Source organism: Marmota flaviventris, chromosome 10 (assembly GCF_047511675.1).
Source record: "Marmota flaviventris isolate mMarFla1 chromosome 10, mMarFla1.hap1, whole genome shotgun sequence".
NCBI classification, from domain to species: Eukaryota; Metazoa; Chordata; class Mammalia; order Rodentia; family Sciuridae; genus Marmota; species Marmota flaviventris.
The window spans coordinates 55163041-55183864 of record NC_092507.1 but is presented as its reverse complement, the minus strand read 5'-3'; the positions used below and the strand labels follow the sequence as shown (position 1 = coordinate 55183864).

The 20824-nt window shown below is 37.4% G+C and overlaps 1 protein-coding gene across 1 annotated transcript in view; it reads right to left on the bottom strand.

Annotated features, from left to right (window-relative positions):
- The window catches only part of Il23r (interleukin 23 receptor), a 58083-nt gene extending 43117 nt beyond the window's left edge, over window positions 1-14966 (bottom strand). Inside the window, exons 1-3 of the mRNA XM_027949464.1 lie at window positions 14867-14966; window positions 11373-11669; window positions 3974-4097 (exon numbers count right to left, since the gene is read on the bottom strand). Of these exons, the coding sequence (XP_027805265.1) occupies window positions 3974-4097; window positions 11373-11669; window positions 14867-14936 (491 nt within the window). The 5' untranslated portion in view covers window positions 14937-14966. The remainder of the gene's footprint in view (window positions 1-3973; window positions 4098-11372; window positions 11670-14866) is intronic.
- Window positions 14967-20824: the final 5858 nt, after the last annotated feature.

Here is a 20824-nt window from a genome sequence, read left to right as displayed (position 1 = left end):
TAACCAATAAGAGAATAACAAGCATTGGCAAAGGCATGGAGATTTTGGAACACAATCCCCCCCATACATTGTTAGTGGGAAGGTAAAATATTGCAGCTCCTTTAGAAAACATTCTGGAAGTTCCCCTAACAGTTAATATATACGCACAGAAATTCTATGCCTCAGTATATGCCCAAGAGAAATGAAAACATACGTTTGTATAAATGTTAATAGAATGTTATTCACGTAGCCAGAATGTGGAAATAATCCAATGCTCATCAACTAATGAATGGATAAACATAATGTGATAAAACTCTAGAATGGAACATTATTCAGCTGTAAAAGGATTGAAGTACTGACACGTGCTGCTCATGGATGAACCTTGAAAACACTGTGATAAGTGAAGAAGCCAGTCACTAAAGACCATCTACTGTAGGATTCCTTTCACATGAAGTATCCAGAGTAGACAAATCCACAGAAACAAACAAAACAAAACAAAATAGTAGTTGCCAGGTGCTGGGAGGGTTGTGGAGAAATAAGAAGTGACTGCTAATGGGCATGGGGTTTCTTTTTGGCATGATGAAAATGTTCTAAAATCAATTGTGGTGATAGTTGCACAACTCTAGGAATTTGCTAAAGTTGATGAACCCAGCCTAATTCCATCTTAAGATTTGGGAGCCATCTTGTCACAAAGTCATGAAAAGTTACTATTTTACTATAAATTACTGCAATTTCTAAACTCGCTTGGAATACCTGCCCATGCCTTGAACTCACCCATGCCTGGCTTTCCCTGACCAGATAACAACCCTCTCTGAAACCTTAGAAGCACCTCAGAAATTCCGGTTTGGGGATCTAAATTTACTCTCTACCTTGAAATGCTGAACCATTTAGATCATTAACCTACTATCTGCCTTTGTATTATACTTGTCAAAATCCTGTTATCTGTAAGTTCTCAAGGCACCCCCCTTTTGTAACTTTTTGTGCTATAAAACCATGCTCCTAGAGAACTGGGGTACTGTTCTCTAACCCAAGGATTTCGGGAGAGAGTCCCGGCCAGAATTACAAGCTTGCTTTAATTTGATTTAAAATTGGAGTCCATGGTCTTTTCTTTGCATTGTGATATAACAAAAATCATTAAATAGTATACTTAAAATAAGGTGGATTGTGTGGTAGGTGAATTATACTTAATATATTATATCTTATTATTATATCTTATATTATATCTTATATAAGATAGAAGATAGAGAAAGAGAGCAAAATGGAAGGAAGGAAGAACAAGAAGATCAGGAAGTCCGTGAGTGTTGAGGGCCAGACTGAGACAAGTGAGATACATCCAGTTTCCAGAAAACAGTAAAAGTCCTCAAGTTACCAAGCTTTCTCTGTTAATCTGCTATTACCTAGCTTTTCTGTGAGCTTAAAGTATGGGGTTTGCCCTCAGACACCTCTCATTTTCACATTTCTAAAATTAACTTAGTAATGAGACTCTAGTTTTCTTATCCTCCTGACCTCTTTGCATCTCAGAGCGATTGCTTTGCATTAAAGCAAGATACAGGTTAAGTATCAGACTGTAGAGCCAGAAAGACACCTGTTAGAATTCCAGCTCCCCTACTTCTTAGCCAAATGACTTTGGAGGGGCAATGTCTACTCTCCAAACTACTTAAAAAATGAGAACAAGAGTTTCCGCACAAGGCAGAGCTGAGAATTGAAGACACAAACATGGAGTATAGTACTTAGCACACTGTATGTTATCCATCACTCTGTCTACTTCTGATCTCAGGGTTTCATGGTTTCTTTGACATCTGACCATCCTGTTTAGGCCCCCGCTCAGAATAAAAAGCAGGAGCTTCCTGCCCATGGCAAACAGTTGGTAATCCCAGGCTTAGTAATGTATTTATACAATCTATCCAGGTTTTACCCAGAATTTCTTGAAGAGGTGTTCCTTTTTATTTTTCATTTAGTTAAAATTATTCTGAGTACCTAACAGGAGAGAGACAGACACACAGAGAGAGAATAAGATTACAAGGTTATTCTCTTCTCTAATGGTGAGACCTGGTAGCATCTCTAAAATATGTCCTTGATATGGTCTCCCACATCCTTTGAGCAGAAACACGCTAAGACAGGAAGGAGGCCATCAGGTGGCCCAGTTTCAATTCCCATTTGCCCCTCTCTGTGGCTGCCTGGGTCTGGACATATCACCTAACTTCTCTAAGTCTCAGTACCTTGTCTATAAAAGTGGGAAAAATAATTGTACGTACCTCACAAAGTTGTATAGGGGATTAAATGAGGTCATGGATATAAAGCTCCTGGCCCCAGTGCTTGGCACACAGTAAGGGTCCAGTAAGTCCTTTAAAAAATAAGTAGCTCATGAAAAGTTGAGGATTACTAATACTTTGAATTCACTACAGAAGGCATTGCTTCTTTAAAAATAAATAAATAAAACAAGAAACATGGTTAAGGTTACCAACTTCTCCCCAGTTTGCCCACAACTTTCCAAGTTTTAAAACTGAAAGTCCTATGCTCTGGACACCCCTAAGAAAAACTGATTGGCCTACACTGACACTAAATTCATATTTGGGGGTTACTACTGAGGTAGGATAGAAGATATAAGGATAGGTAGAACAGAGACAAACAGAGAAGGAACGAGAGACTGTCGTTTAAATCTAAAAACTCTACAAAGGTCCTCACCTTCACTCCCAGGCCTGTTTTTCCTCCAGGCCAGAATACTTAAAAAGTCCAATAAATCTTAGAGTATTCTAAGTCCAGTTAATTAGTGCTAATGTGTCTTGTTAGCTTGCAAGATATATTTTTAGACTAAAAGAAGCCTAGAGAAAGATGCTGTTAAAAACCCATGATAAGGGTACGTCCAAGCGCTCTTAACTAAATCATGTCAACCTAAAGATTCTGAGAAGAAACAGACCACCATACCCAGCTCTGTGCTCCATGATCTAGAGAGTCAAGCCCATTAAGCTGACTCCACCCCAGTACTACGCATGCTTACCATTTACAAAGTTTCCTCTAAAAAAGGAAGCCTGAGACCACAAAAGCACGTCTGAACCCCAAGTGCCTGTAGTCCCTCTCCCCTTGAGCACGCATCCTGCTCTGTTGCTTGTTTCCCTGAACAAATCTCTGCTTGTGCCTCTTTTCCTGAAAATTTGTGCCTCTATGTCCTGAAATTTCCTTCTGCAATGTGTATCAAGAACCTGCAGGGGCTGAGTTGACATTCCCTTTCTTTGGGGGGGAACTCTTTGGAATTCCCCTGGGTAGCGTCTCAGTACTAGTTGGCCCAGTTTTTGTCGTGGGGACAAAAACATCTGTGAATCTAGTGCCAACTATGAACATGGCCTCGTGTACATACTTTAAAAGCCAAATGCCATTTATATAATTAGAACAAACTCACGCATTAGGTTCTACTTGAATCCCATGTTGAAGAATCAGTACTGGGTGCAGGGATGCATACCTGTAATTCCAGCAGCTCAGAGGCTGAGGCAGGAGGATTACGAGTTCAAAGCCAGCCTTAGCAACTTAGTGAGGCCCTAAGCAACTCAGTGAGACCTGTCTCTAAATAAAATACAAAATAGGGCTGAAGTCAGTGGTTGAGTGTCCCGGGGTTTAAGTCCCAGTACCAAAAAAAAAAAAAAAAAAATCAGCAAATTTGAGAACTGAGTAAATTGTCCTAATCCTAAAAGGAGAATGGGGCTAGGATTGAAGCCAATTTAAAGCTGTACTGAGCTATACCATTAGGTGCTATCTACCAGTTATCTACCAATGAATAAAAAGGATAGAAAAGTCATAGAACACACTGCCCCACAGAAATATTAAAATATGAATGGCTCAGGACAGGTGTTGTTAGTTTCTTTGATCATAATTAGGAAGATGGGGATAATCAGAGCATATGTTTAATGTTTGAAGTTGATTTCTTGAATCTCTGCTGCAGGCAGAACGCAGGTTGAATGGAGTGGAACTGCACATGTGAACCCCCTCAGAAGGAACCTACCTCTTCAAGTACACCACATATTTGGTGTCTATGTAGGTGAGCTTCCCAGTATTCCATGTACAAGTCATGTTGCCTGAATATTCATAAATGACACAGGTGACCTCCTTGGGAGCATCTGGTGGATCTGCAACAAAATGTATCACTTAGAAGCACCCACAAGAAACATAAAGTTCTTTGCAAAGTAGTTAGCTGATGAACTGTCTGTTTTATTTTGGAAACTGGGCCAGCCAGCACTGAGCTCCTCTCTGCTCCTCATTTCATCCACCTCACCTTGCAATCCACTCCGCCATCAAACATTGCTTCTCTTCTTCCTGTACTATGTTCCCTGCTCCTTTGGCAATACCAACAAGGTCAAGTTCACCCCAATCCTTGTCCACTAAAAAAAGTCTTCTCCCAAATTCTATATTCCTTCAGTTACCACTATATCTGTCTCCTCCTCTTCACAGCAAAACATCTGAAAACAGCCCATTATTCTTCATCTCCCATTTACTCTTGAGCCCCAAATAATCAGGACTCAGCTCACACAATTCTATTAAAATCGCTGTTGCCAAGGTCAATAATGACTCTATTCCCCAAATCCCATTCTCTCTTGTCAGTTGTTATTGAACTTGACCTCTGCAGCCCTTGACATTGTGGTCATTCCCTCCTTGAAACCTCTGTTCTTAGGCTCTTGTGGAAGGGTTCTTTGCAATTTTTTTTTTCTGCTACTTAAGCAGATTATCTCCTCCTCTGGGACATATTCCCCCACTTGCTTTAAAAGTTCAGTGTTCATATCATGGCATACTACTGAGCTATAAGAGGAAGAAAATTTCAACACATGATACAACATGGATGAAACTTGAAGACATAACACTAATAAAATAAAAAGAAATGAAGAACTGCCTTATGATTCCACTTACATGAGAGATCTAGAAGAGCAAACTATTAGAAACAAGAGCAGAATGGAGGTGTCCAGGGGCTGGGGTAGGGAGAACGGGGAGCTACTGTATAATGGAGGAAGAGTTTCAGTTTGCAAGAAGAGGGTTCTGAAGAGAGTGGGGTAATGGTTGCAAAACAATGTGAATGTATTTCATGTCTCAAAACCTTGACCTAGGCTGGCTAATATGAGAATGCCCTTAGAAATGAGCACATGACTCTAGGGATCAATCAGAATTCTCCAAGGGTCTTTTTTTTTTTTTTTTAAGCCATTATAAAAGAGGTGCTTAAACATGCTAAAAATTTACATTTATGCTATGTGAATTTTGCCACCAAGACCACATCAAAAAGAGTTTTTAAATAGTTCAGTATTCACAGATCTCACCCCCTCCCACCTCTCTCTCCCTCACACTCTCCATTCCCCTTACATTCACCTCTATCCAGCTTTCCTCCCAGTGGCCTTAAAATTGCTGTGTGAGTAGCAGGTGAGCTGAGTTGCTGGTGGCCATCTTGTCTTAGTGGACAGTCCTTTAGCTGCCTTAAGTCTGCTTAAGAATGAAGCAACAAGGGAAAAACTAAACCCAAGGGGTGGGAAAAAATGCCAGTTCTGATGACACCTTTTCAGCCCTTCAGCCCACTGAAGCCTATAAATTTCCAACAACTACAGAATGGCATTTGGAATTTTCAGTTATATCATCCAATAATACATAACCAAGATCAAGTTTTTAAAAAAAAGTATGGAAATATTGAGTGCTAATCATATACCCACTTTTCAAGTATGGCTTTCAGTTTGTGGCTACATGGGAAATACCGCCTGGGGGTACACGATTACCCAGAGAGCACAAGACAAATGGAAGATTGAGGGAATCATAAAAAATAAAGATAGAGACATATACACTTGAAGTTATATCCAAAGATTTAAATACAAATGTACTCTTTCATTTTACCTGCAAGCCATCTACCAAGAATGTTACTTATAAGGTAATAAAAATATATAAATTCTATCCTCATTGCAAATCAAAACACTGATAGATATCTTTTAGATCTATCCAACTGGCAAGGATTTTGAAATATGTAAATACACAGTGTTGAGATGGACTCAGGGAAATCTTCTAATGCTCTTCTAGTGAGAGTACAAATTAGTACAATCTTTATGAAGGGCACTTCACATATCACAATCTTTAAAAGTGGAAATAATATCTAGGGAATGCACTTTTAATGAATTATTTACCGATATATAAAAACATTTGGTTAAAAAAAATGCCCCTAAAGTATTGGAAACTACCTTAATACTCCAACACAGGGTTAAATAAGCTATAGTATACTCCTAAAAATACATCCAAAAATAATGATGTAAATGACAATTTAAGGATTGAACCTTTGGGAGACATTAGAAATATATTGATTAAGTGATTGAAACAGAAAGATAGGCAACCCATAATCAGTCAGAAAAAGGGTCTAAGAGAAGAAAAGGAGGAAGAGAGAACTGAGAAATTAAGCTTCTTACCCCAGTTATTCCTAGCCACGAGGACAGTTTCTTAACAGCTCTAGACATTACCTACCTCCAAAAGTACTTCCTCTTGCTCCAACAGACCCCCACCCCCACACTTGTGCTGATTAAGGCTTAGAAATCACTTTTCTCCAAATTTGCTGAAGAAGACAAAATAGAAAAAGAGTTGATTGGCCCCTCTGTCCAAAATCCTATGTCCCACCAATCACCTACAGGGACAGATCAAGCCCACAAAAATCCCTAGATAACAGACACCCATGGGCACCCCTCCCTCTTCAGGAGCTCTGCTTTCTCTTACTCTAATACATCCTGTACTTTGCTCTCACCCTTGTGTCCGTGGATTTCATTCTTCAAATTCACAAGACAAAGAACCCACCTGAAATTCAACTTCTGTGTTACACACCATATGATAAAGTAAGAAAGCATGTTGCAAAATAGTTCAGTATAGTGATTTCATTTGAAAGAGAAAAAGACTGAAACTCAAAAAACATGTTCCAAATCATTAAAGAGAGACTATGTTATTGGTAAAATTATGGGATTATGGAGATGATCAGTATTTCTGTTTTTGCTAGTCTAAATTTTTTTAACTTTTTATATGAATGCAATTGATGTTACAGTTTTAAAAAACTGTTAGGAGCATACCAAAGTACTTCAAAACATTCAGGTGAGTTGTAACATTGAATTACAGTGAGGAGAAATTGGGTTCCAAGTAGGGTAACTAAATCTTTCCATTCTTTTTGAGCTTTAAAGGAAGTAGGTATGGAAACATAACTTATTCTTAACATTGCTTGCAGTGTGATTCCTTGTTGATTACAATAATTTCCTCTGCTTTCAGATACAGAATGTCATTGATTGGGCAATCACAAAAGACAAATGTCAATTTTGTGGACTATGTGTCTCCCCAGCATTCTATATGAAGCGAATGCTCAGGATTATAAAAGGTTAATTAACTTGGCAAAAGACAACTCTACACATATAAAAATAAGCACAGCTTTTGATAATATGAAACGACATACAGACAGCTTGTGAGTATGGTTATGAGAGTCACATCTGCTGATTGCTAAATCTTATTGCCAGGTTATTCAATAACCAAGAATACAGATCTGCTGTTCAACCAGATTCTAGAGAATATCCTGAAATATACAAGGAGATGGCCTAAATGCTCTTTCCAATTAATCCCACCTGTTCTCTATTATCTGGACAGTCACTGATCACCAACCAGAATTCTTATTCATTCAGAGCCTAGCCAAAGATCCTTTCTTTTTGAAAGCAGGGTCTCTGATTTCCCTCTTTGCATTTCTAGCATTGAGCACATTTTAAAGCATAGAAAGCACTCAGTGAAGTTTATTCTATGAAGTGTATGACTTGATTAATAAAATGTCAATGAAAGCCATTAAAATGAAGAGGTCTGGGGGTGATAGAGCACTTGCCTAACATGCAGAGGTTCCTGGGTTCCATCCCCAGCACAGCTAAAAAAAGAAAAAGAAAAAGAAAAGTACCCTGCAATTCCTTATTCAAGGAGGGCACAGGCCAGGCCTGATGTGCAGTAATGATTCATACCTAATAGTAATGTTAAACATGAATATTCCAGGGTTTTTATTGGGTAAAAATGAGCTTTCTTTGTCCATAACAAGAAGTAAAAGTGACAATCTCAGTCAAAGATGCCTAAAATTTTAAATAAATGATTAAGTGGAGATGACTGTATATGGTTTGGTATTTTTAAATGAAAAGACATCTCATTAACTTTTTAATCCTATGAATAGTATGGCTCTGTTAGAACAAAGTTTCCATAATATGTGTGCATTTCATCACAGATAAGAATCTAAGTGTTTAAGATCATGGCTTATGATGGAAATTGTGATAGTTTGTATTTCACAAATTATACACTAGAGAAACTTTTAAATATATGTGGATGTCCTTTCAAGGAAAGCAATGACTCACTTGTCTTCTATCTTTTATGGTTTGTCTTCATTCAAAAAAGGTGCATTATATCATTTTGTTCAAAACAGTAATGATAAATTGACATAGTAAAGCTCCCAGGACGAATATCCTGTGTTCAAATAGTTTAGTGAAAGCAACGTGATTTCTAGAATGCCACAAAACCCTCAAAAGCCTTATTCTGACCTACTTAAATAGGAAGTTTTGTTTGCTAAGAATGCAGAGCCTAAGAGCACATTCAGCTTAAATCCAGGGCCTTTTGTAAATTCTTACCTGGTAGTTGTGCTTTCGTGCTCATAACCAGAGATCTATGTAAGGAGCTATAACCCCCCAGTGAAATGAATGGAAAGAGTGATGTCCTCTCTCTAAAGAGCCATCAGCAGAGAATGAAAGTGTAGAAACAGGTCATCGGGAAGGGAGGCCTTCTCTGACCTGAAACAGTGCCCAGGGTTTGGGGCAGAGGCCCCTTAGCCAAGACTCGTGGGGCAATTAAGAGAATGTGTCACACAAACTGCCCACACAGGAATGGGGGTGCTAAATAAAATTTGTAAGAGGCCCTTGTTTTGGATTAAGCTCCCACACAAAGCCCCAGCAAACCAAACCAAAATGGAGTGACCTTGTGCTAAGTGCCACACAATCCAACTGAAACTTTAAGGCATCAGGCCAACCCCCTAGCGATCAGTTTTTTTCCTGAAAACAGAAGACTCACAGTAACCAATCTGAAAAGGCCCAGTCAACCTGATCAAGCAGGACAGGAAGTTCCCTGCACTTTAACCTTTATGAGGAAAGTAATCTGAAGTAATATGATAGTAACCAACCCCGTGCTTTTTTTGTTCTGCTTTCTTGTTCCCACTTTATAAAAAATCAATTGTTTTGTCACACCCAGTGGAGCACCTTTCTATTTTATAGAATGAGCTCCTGCTCCGTTTCATGAATCACAAAAGCCAATTAGATCTAAAAAAACTGTATTTGTTGAAATTTTGTCTTTTAACAGAGGTGACACTTGTTTACATCCTTTTTTCCCCCTCTAGCCTGAATTAACAACCAACTCTTTCCCATAACTGTGGAAGTTGCTTTCTTGTCCTCTGAAGAAATTGTACACCTCGTACACCTGCCCCGCAAAGGATAGATAGTGAAGTATTGAAGCATTGAGGGTTGATTATGTTTCCTGAGGATGTGGACAAGCTAAAGAGATTTCATACCTCAGATAAAGTATCTGCTTGTGGTTTAATTTCCACAATTTAGGGCAAACTTCACATGTGCGAGGCGTTAGTTTAAGGCATATATTTACCATCTTAATTATTTGATTCCAAAACTTCCCTTCCTCAATTCTTCTGCATGTTTTCCCATAGTTCTCATTTGAGAAGCAGGCAAGATCGCTGCCCAGAGTTAAGCAGCTCAATGGCCTCATTACAGAATGAAGAAACCTCCTGCTTTTCGGGCAGCTGCAGTGGAGGCCATATTGGTACTCTGCAATGACCTCACGTGGAGGCCACTGGTCTGGCTCTTGTTAGCTGAGGAGCGAGCAGAGGGTAGGAGGAAGCAAGAACTCAGATCTGATTCTCAAAAGCATGGAGGATAGGAACATGGTAAAACCCCCAAAGCCCTTATCTTTCACTGACAATGGGCAACATTCTCTATAGAGAACGTCTGGATTAAAACACTGCTGATCTGATGTATCCTTCATAATAGTAGAACCAAGAACAAAGTATTATATAATTATATAAGTCAGCTCATCTTACTGCAGTAACTTCAAAACTTTTAGAATACTATGAACACAACTTAAATTGGCATATATTTTTCAGATTAACTTGACTAAATTTTTTCTTAGTAATTACAGCAACAAACAGTGATTCATGATAGGGGTAATGGGATTAGAAGCAGGGGGTTGTATGAGCTTCTACCTACATTTTGTCAAAAAAGACATATTTTTGCTGGGCATGGTAGTATAATCCCAGCTGCTCAGGAGGCAGAGGCAGAAGTATCTCGAGTTCAAAGCCAGCCTCAGCAACTGAAAGGCACTAACCGACTTACTGAGACCCTGTCTCTAAATAAAATACAAAATAGGGGGCTGGGATTGTGGGCTCAGTGGTAGAGCGTTCACCTAGCACATGCAAGGCCCTAGGTTCGATCCTCAGCACCACATAAAATAAATAGATAAATAAAGGTATTGTGTCCAACTACAAGTAAAAAATAAATATTAAAAAAAAATACAAAATAGGGCTGGGGATGTGGCTCAGTGGGTGAGTGCCCCTGAGTTCAATTTCTGGTATCCCCACCCCAAGACACATTTTTAAGGATTTAGGCACTGGTGTTTACTGTAAATTTTATAATATGCATTTAAGTAAATTATTGAAATTTAGTAATTAACCCAGCTAGTAAAATTAGCTTCATTTTACAGACAAGCAACTTAAGTTCATATGGTTAAGCAAATTGCCCAACGTTACACAGATAGTAAGGAATATGATGATAACACAAAACTAGTTTGTGAATCTTGGTCTCAGAATATCTGAATGATATCTTCTTAAAATATCTGAATGATATCTTCTTCAAGGGTAATGATGTTAGTTTGGAAATGAATGAAAAGCATAAGTGAGAAAAAGAAACGGGCAACATTTTAAATCTGAGGCACTAACTTTCACATATGCCCTGTCTGGCCAGGCTGGAGGTGAAAATCATTGTGTTTTGAATGCTTTCTCAATATTTTAAAATTTGGAGAGTTTGTATTAAACATTCATATTTTTGCCTTCCTTTGGAGAGTCAAAAGATCTGGGCATACTGGACCCCTATGAAGGCTGGATCTGAGCAAGGGTTGTACCCAGTCCACAGGCCGTCTTCTCCGCACAGATCCCACCAGCATCCTTAACTTACAGTTCACTAACCTGACCCTGGAGATGTTTGCATTAGAAGTTCCTGTATTAAGCCCAACTAAGAGATGAACTATGTCAATTTGCCTGCTTTCAGATAAGCCTAGCAATTACCAGTGCATTATTAGACTAATTTGGGTTTGTTTTGTGAATGTGCCCCAAAACTTACACCCAGAAAAAACATCTTCTCCACATATCAGTGTCTCTTGAACACGTCCAGGACATTCAGCAGTGCAGTACATAGATGCATGTGGGTCCAGAAAGTTTTTGTACCAAAGCCGAGCTCTTGTGTTATTAATCCTTGTGATTTGAGATCTTTCTTTTATGCCATTTTTATAAAAATTAAGTCTCCTTGGTTGGCAGTTCTTAATGGCTGCTTGGCAATATATAGAGATATTTACACCCATCTTAACAACCGTGGCTGGCTCTACCCAGAGGTTGCCAGAGCAGCGTATATTTGTAATTCCTGAAAACAAACAGATAAAATAATAAATTAGCTGCACAAGAAATATTACAACAAGAGACCCAGAAGAATATGCTATCGCATTTTAAATTTATTTTTCCCTAGTTAAGTGATTTCTATTGGAAAATACTTTTGTCAGTTAGTTTATTACCTGTGCTCCTGTTGGTGCTCAGCAGCATGACATAAGACTACAGCTAGTCCTTTGGCTTCTCTATAAAGAGCAAATCAAATGAGCTCCCCTGTTTTATCATGGAGAACTGAGGCATTTTGAAGCTATATCACATTTTAAAAATATATTTTAGTTGTAGATGGACAAAAATACCTTTATTTTATTTTGTTTTTTATTTTTATGTGGTGCTGGGAGCAAACCCAGTGCCTCACGCATGCTAGGCGAGTGCTCTACCACAGAGTCACAACCCCGGCCCCAAAGTTGTATCACTTTTTAAAAGTAAGATTAAAATAAACACTGGGCACTACAGAATCTGAACCCCATTCTAAAGCTACTCAACCAATCTCTTGTTCTTTTTATAGATAAAAGCTATTTTTTATCAGCAAATTATGAATATGATGATTAAAACCATATTCTTGCAAATGATAAAAATTCAGTGCTTGATAACCACATAACATTTATTTTTAATTTAATAATATGGAAAATGTTCACAATATATTGTTAAATTAAAAAGAAGGTTGCAAAACAACATATTTAATATAGACTCAATGTTAAAAATAAGTAAATAAATGTGTGAATTAAAGAGAAACGCACTAATATATTAACAACAATAACCTCTGATTTTTTTCATCTTAAAATTATATATATCTGCATCTTAAAAATTACATAATAAACATATGACTTTTGTAACCAAAACTAAGTAAAGTCATTGGTTTGGGGTGTAACTCAGTGGTGGAACACTTGCCTAGCATGCTCAAGGCCTGGACAGATCCCCAGCACCACTCACACACACACACACACACACACACACACACACATACACACACACACACACACAAAGAGTAAGGTAGTTTTTATAGAGTCAAATGACAATGAAATGCAATATTACTGAAATGAAATTCATATCAAGAAAAACATAGCAGAGATTCTGTGAAATTTATTATCGGCTTTTCCTGAAATACTGCATTAAAATCTCTTTAAATCATCAAAAGAGTCATAATTAAAGGTCAGTGTTTGATTTTAAAAGACCTTTATCCTTAGAACACAAAGCTTAAAGAATGAACTTGTTATATAATATAAATGTAGTTGACTATTTCCATTTATGTAATAAATATTTACATACACATTATAAATATTTAAATGTTGAAGTAGTGAGAAAAAATAATTCTGTCATCAGGGCCAGACAGTGGCGCACTCCTGTAATCCCATTGGCTCAGGAGGCAGAGGCAGGAGGATAACTAGTTCAAAGCCAGCCTCAGCAATTTAGTGAGGTGCTAAGCAACTCAGTGAGACCCTGTCTCTAATACAATATAAAATAGGGCTGGGGATATGGCTCACTGGTCGAGTGCCCCTGAGTTCAATCCCCGGTATCCCACCCCCACCAAAAAAAATTCTTTCATCAATAGGGAATTGAAACCAAAGACATGCAGAAGAAGTTTTAAGGAAATATCTGACTACCTTAAGTAAATTTAAAAATTCAAGTTTAGACAACAGCACCTTAAAGAAATGTGTTCATAGTACCATGAAACCATGTTGAGAATACATTAAAAATGTCAGAACTCTTAAAAACTTCAGATTTAGCCAGATGCCCTCATTTTCATAAAATGGAAGAAAGAAAAACCCCAGAAACACAGGACCATTGGGTTTCACAACATTCAGGAGTGAATTAGTAAATCAATGGTTTTTCAGAATATGGGGAAAAAAGCCAGGCATAGTGGCGCACAAGTTCCATATTTTAAAATGACCAATGGTTGCTAGGCTCAGTGGCGTGCACACACACCTGTAATCCCAGCGGCTCGGGAGGCTGAGGCAGGAGGATCACAAGTTCAAAGCCAGCCTCAGCAAAAGCGAGGAGATAAGCCATTCAGTGAAACTCTGTCTCTAAATAAAATACAAAATAGGGCTGGGGATGTGGCTCAGTGGTCAGGTACCCCTGAATTCAATCCCCAGTACCCCTCTCCCCAAAAAAGGACAGAATATGGAAGGAAAAAAAAAGAATCCAGTGATCCACAGAAGTCAACATTGATTGGATAAGTTATACAAAAATGTCAATTTTTCTTTTAAATAAGGTTATTAGAGAAATTAATAACATTTAAGTGGAAATCAGAAAATTGTTCTCTATGTTCTTTACTTATCACTTGAATGTATAAAAAGAAGTCCTACTTCTTGTTTGCCTATTTCAAGAAGCTGAGAAAGAGCAGGTGTTGTATCTTCTCCAAATCTTCTAAGATAGCTGTCCATCTGACTCTGGAAGTGTCTAATGTCATCCTGCTGGGTGAGTGGGGGATCTAGTTCTGTTGATGGGGTTACATCTATAGCTCCAACATAATTGTGTCCTAACCTATAGTTGAGGTCATACTTTGAATAATCGGGTCAGCAAAACTTCATTCAAGGCCAAGAACTCTGCCTTGGTGTTGTCACCCAGTAACTAAATCCTTGCCACTTGCCCAAGACACTATTATTCCTAAGAGAAACTTCCAAGTGCCAACTGTTGCCCTGCTGAACTTCTGAAGATCCCCTTCTTGGATTCCTCAAGATCACCCATGCCTGTCTCATAGGACTATGGTCTCCTGAAGAAGACCAGAAGTTTGTGTGGATTAGGAGACAGGAATAATAATAGCACATAGAGGGACTGCATGGGTTTTGTGAGGAATGAAAGACTACCACAAGAGCCGGACACAAAGTGACCATCAATAAATGGTTCATAAAGTTGAATTAAATTCGAACACCTGATTGGTCATATAACAGTTATAATAAAATAATATATTAGAATTGAAAAATAGAATATGCCCACTCACATAATAACCTCCTATTTAACATCACAGGCTGTTCATTAGGGACATTTAGGAACGAAATCCTGCACTTGGAGGAAGGTTAGACCACTTTTATTTTGTTCCATATTCATTTTATGTATATATAATTTTCCTAATTTGATAATTTTCATATTCTTCAAAGTGTCTGGCAGAATGACTGAAAATAACAATCACTCGATAACTTATTTGTTGAACAAAAGATGTGCCAAATACTGTACCTCCATGGCACCAGCTGAAGAGCAGGTGGAGAGCTATTACTATGTCCAATTGAATTGTGACCTGATTCATGCCCGAAAGCAGGAAAAAGCCGTTTTCCTCTCTCTGGAAAAAAAAATATAGACATGAAAAATGTTTAAGTTGTAATATTTAAATGAAATAAGAAAGCTTTACATTTTCCTAACAACTATTGTCCTTCATAGGAATCTTTGATAGGAAAGAAAAGGAGGAATGGAGGGAGGTAGGGAAGAGTGGGAGGAAGGGAAGGAAGAAACAGGGCAAATACATGTTATATACGGTATGTGAGGAGCACTGTAATAGGTAGAGGAGTAAAGCCAAAGGGTGGAATTTGATGCCCTTCGAAAATCACTATGAATTATCTTAGAAGGACCTTTGACTCTTATTAAAAGACAGTTCCTCCTAATCTAGTCACTCATCAGACAGTTCTTTCTGCTCTAATTTCTGATGATGAATTCTTCTCCTGACTGGAGTTAGGCATCTACCATGCTCTAGAAATGTCAGTCTTTGATGAGCACAAGTTGGGAAAAATTTTAAAAAATCTCAGAACTCCCAAAGAAAAAGGATACAAAATAAAGAAAAATGAAATGAGCCAAAGGCAGACATGCCTGCCACCAGTTAAACTAACAGAGCTTTCCATCTGCGGAACTCAAAAGAAACAAGTTATGGAAAAACCAGACTGCCATTAGTTCACAGCCCGAGTTATATTATCCAGTTGAAATAAGTGGATAATTTAGTTACTTAAAATGCAACATTATTCAGTGATTATGTTTTTATCTGTTTTGAGAAACTTGAGTCTTAACACGTGAAATAGTAACTTCAAAGCACAATTCATGGCTCATGAAAAAACGTAAAATATCTGATAACATATTTAAGAACAAGCATTCTTACTGCTTAGGAATATAGATATCTCTTTCATAATATGTTAGCAATAGAGCTTTTCTTGATAAATAATAGGCAACAGAAGACCTAAAGATTTCTGGTTAGAAGTTAACTACTCACCTAATAGATTATTTGAATATTAATAATTAAAAAGTGATGTGATATTAAAAAACATTACAGAATCAGCTTAACATGGGAATTTATAAAAGAAAGTATCTTCTGTGTGTTTCCAGAAGGAAATAGAACTACCTTTAAGCATTTGGAGGATTCGTGTGTCTTCACCTCTCAACCTGCATGAAGCACATACTTCCACTTCAGAGCTGGCCTGCTGCTCTCCTTGGCTGTGCGAGTCTTCTTGCCCCAGCGCCTGCCTGTCAATGATCACTTCAAACGTTCAGCTATGAGGCAAATGGAAAAGTCAGCAGAGCCCTGACCTACATTTCTGATTCTTGAAGAGGAACTCAAGCTGTCCATTTTGAAATGACTGGCTCGCATGTCACTATTTGGGAAAACCCAGATTACTGAAAATGAACTGCTTTGTCAGTACTTTTTTTCTCAACTTGATTTAAAATTGTCTCATCTAAGAAGTAGAACAAATATACATGCTTAATTTGTCAAAATTATTGACATTGTCATTATGATAGTTGGTTTTAATTTGTAATGAGCATTGATATTAATTATAAAATTTTCTTTATAAAATTTTTCTAGCTTGGAGGTAAAATTGACAAATAAGATTCTATATTTTATAGTGTACAAAATGATTCAATATACATACATTCAGGGAAAGAATTGCCACAACTAAGTTAATTAACACATATATCACCTTATTTAGTTAGCTTTTGATACATACACAAACCTTAAGTATACATTTCAGAATTGTTAACTAGAGTCACCATGCTATGTATTAGATCCCCTTGGGTTACTCATCTTAAAACTGAAAGTTTTTTTTCCCTCTAACAGGTGTCTGCCCACCCCCTCTGCCTCTAGTAACCACCTTTCTACTCTCTATTTTTATGAATTCACCATTTTAGATTCCACTTATAAGTGAGATCATGCACTATTTATCTGTCTTGATTTCTTGATTTGACTTTTTTCGTTTAGCATGTCCTAGGAGTTCATCCATGTTGAAACAAATGGAGAAGTTTCCTTTTTTTGTTTTGGAACTGGAGAGTGAACGTAGAGGAGCTTAACCACTGAGCCACATATCTCCAGCCCTTCTCACATTTTTACTTTGAGACAGGTTCCTGAGGGCCTCACTAAGCTGCTGAGGCTGGCATGTGCCACTGCTCCCAGCAAGAAGCTCCTTTTTAAAAGGCTGAATAATATGTGTGTGTGTATACACATACACACACAAATAAAACATAATTTATTTATCCATTTATCCATCACTGGACCACACCTTGGCTGTTACGAATACCGCTGCAATAATCACGGGTGTGCGGTGGATATCTCTGTAGTGCTGATTTCATTTCTTTTTGGGTACATGCCCAGAGGAGGGGTTACTGGGACATATGTTAGTTCTATTTTTAATGTTCTATTTTTAATGTTCTTCCATACTGTTCTTCGTTATGATGGGACTACTTCACATTCCCATCAACAGTGTGTAAGGATTTCCTTTTCTCTGCACCCCTAAGTAACATTCTTATCATTTTGATAATACTCATTCTAATGGTATGAGATAATATCTCACTGTGATCCTGGTTGATATTGTCTGCTGATTAGTGACATGAGTACCCTCTCATGTACCTGTTTGCCCTTTGTTCTTCACTATCTGTGTGTGTGTGTATCTGTGTGTTTCTGTGTGTGTGTGGCTGGGAATTAAACTCAGAGCCTTGAGCATGCTAACTATCTATCACTGAGCTACATCTCCATTGCCAATGTATAGGCCATGTCTTCTTCAGAAAATGTCTATGCAGTCCAGCAGTCCAATTTGCCCATGGGGGTGGGTATTTGTTGAGGTTTTGTTGTTGTTGTTGTTGTTTCTTTATTTTTTTAAATTTGTCCTAATTAGTCATGCATGATAGTAGAATTCATTTTGACACATCATACATAAATGGAATATAACTTCTCATTCTTCTGGTTGTATAAGATGTAGAATCACACTGGTCATGTCGTTATATATGCACACAGGGTAATAATGTCTGTTTCATTCTACTATCCTTCCTACCCCTATATCCTCTCTCTCCCTTTACTCCCCTCTACCTAATCTAAACTCTATTCTTCACTAATCCCATCACTTATTGTGAATTAATATCAGCATCTCAGAGAAAACATTCAGTCTTTGGTTTTTTTGGGATTGGCCTATTTAATTTAGCATGATATTCTCCAACTCCATCAATTTACTGGCAAATGCCATAATTTCACTCTTCTTTAAGGCTGATTACTATTCCACTGTGTATATATACTCCAGTTTATTTATCCATTCATCTGTTGAAGAGCACCTAGGTTTGTTCCATAGTTTAGCTATTGTGAATTGAGCTGCTATAAACATTGACATGGCTGCATCACTGTAATATGCTGATTTTAAGTCCTTTGGGTATAAACCAAGGCATGGAATAGCTGGGTCAAATGGTAGTTCCATTCCAAGTTTTCTGAGGAATCTCCACACCGCTTCCCATAATGGTTGCATCAGTTTTCAGTCCCACCAGTAATGTTTGAATGTGCCCTTTTCCCCACATCCTCCCCAACATATATTGTTGCTTGGATTCTTGATATTTGCCATTCTGTATGAAGTGAGATGAAATCTTTTTTTTTTTTTTTTTTTCTGGTGCTGGGGATTGAACCCAGGGCCTTATGCCTGTGAAACAAGCACTCTACCAACTGAGCTATATCCCCAGCCCCAGAACCCACTTGAATCAAATGTATGAAATATGATATGTCAAGAACTATGTAATGTTTTGAACAACCAATAATAAAAATTAAAAAAAAAGAAATCTTAAAGTAGTTTTGATTTGCATTTCTCTAATAACTAGAGATGTTAAACATTTTTCATATATTTGCTAATTGATTGTATTTCTTCTGTGAAATGTCTGCTCAGTTCCTTAGCCCATTTATTGGTTGGGTTATTCGTTTTTTTGATGTTAAGTTTTTTATATATCCTGGAAATTAATGCTGTATCTGGGGTGCATGTAGTAAAGATTTTTTCCCATTCTGTAGGCTCTCTTAATATTTTTTTATTATTTCCTTTGCTGAGAAGAGAAGCTTTTTAGTTTGAATAAATCCCATTTATTGATTCTAGATTTTACTTCTTGTGCTTTAGGGGTCTTGTTAAGGAAGTCAGATCCTAAGCTGACATGGTGAAGATGTAGGCCTACGTTTTCTTCTATTAGTCACAAGGTCTTTGTTTTAGTGCTAAAGTCTTTTTTTTTTTTTTTTTTTTTTGATACTGGGAATTGAACCAGAGGTACTTAACCACTGAACAACATTCCCAGTACTATTATATATATATATTTTTTATTTAGAGACAGGGTCTCACTGAGTTGCTTAGGGCCTCACTAAATTGCTGAGGCTAGTTTTGAATTCATGATCCTCCTTCCTCAGCCTCCCAAGTTGATGGGATTACAGCCATGTGCACTGCACCTGGCTTAGTGCTTAAGTCTTTGATCCACTTTGAATTTAGTTTTGTACAGAATGAGAAATATAATTTTAATTTAATTTTGTTACATATGGATTTCCAATTTTTCCAGCACCATTTGTGAATAGGCTACCTTTTCTCCAGTGAATGTTTTTGGCACCTTTAATGTAACTATATTTATGTGGTTTTTATCTCTGTGTCTTCTATTCTATACCATTGGTCTACATGTCTATTTTGGTGCCAATACCATGCTGTTTTTGTTACCATTTGCCCATTTTTAAAAGTGGACTATTTGTTTTGTTTTGTTTGCTATTGATTTGTTTTGTTTGCTATTGATTTATTTGAGTTCTTTGGATATTTTGGATATCAACCCCTTACCAGATAAATAGTTTATAACTATTTTCTCCAATTTCACACATTTTTTTTTTTATTTTGCTAAGTGTTTCCTTTGCTGAGCAGCAGTTTTTCAATTTGATTTAGTTACACTTATTTATTTTTGCTTTTGTTGTTTGTGCTTTGGGTATCTTATACAAAATACCTTCAGTGGCCACTAACTACACAGAAGCTCCTTTGCTCTATTGTTTCTGGTGATTAACATACAGATCAGTACCTTTGAATCATTGTTCATAATTTGACAGGATTCCATAGCAAATAAATATTTACCAAATATTTGGTTGATTTTTAGGAGGCATCACCAGGATCCTTTCTTGTCAGACCTTTCTTTCTTTCCAATTCCTCAATATGTTTTGCAAGCATTTTTTTTTACTCTATATACCCCATTCTATTGTAAGTGACAATTCATTTATGTTCATTTATGTGTTTTCTCTATAATAACTCTCTTGAAGTGGGAAATTCAATGCTATCTTTTCAATTTTTATGTCTTTAGAACCCTGCACATTAGATCACTTTAGGGGAACATTTTAAATGTTCCTATGTTTGGACTCATTCTGGACAATGAAATCTGAATTTCTGCGGGTAAAGGCTAAGCATGGGTATTTCTTCAAAGCCCCCCAGAAGATTACAATAAGTGGTCAGGTTGAGAACCACTAAAACAAATGGAAAAAGGTGTCTTTGAAGACCACACAGTAGAAATGAGCGCCAATTGGGATTTCATGATTAATTATTATTTTTCCCAAGGAGATATAGGGAAACAGAGATTACAAATGATGAAGATGTTTGAGGATGGGCAAGTTGTTTCTTCAGGTTTAGGAGAACAGGATTTAAACTAGAAAATCAATTCAATGGCAGCATGAAATAGTTTTGTGTTTCTATTAAATAGTTTAAAATTTATTCTGAAGGTTGAGAAGAAGTAGCAAAGCTTGTTACCCAGAGAAATAACATGGTCAGATGGGGCTTTAGAAAGATATTTCTAATTACTGTGTGGAGAATTGATTAAAGATGAACAGTCCCTTGCAGGTGGCACAGGGCTGTAATCCCAGCTACTCAGGAGACTGATACAGGAAGATCTCAGGTTAGAGGCCAGACT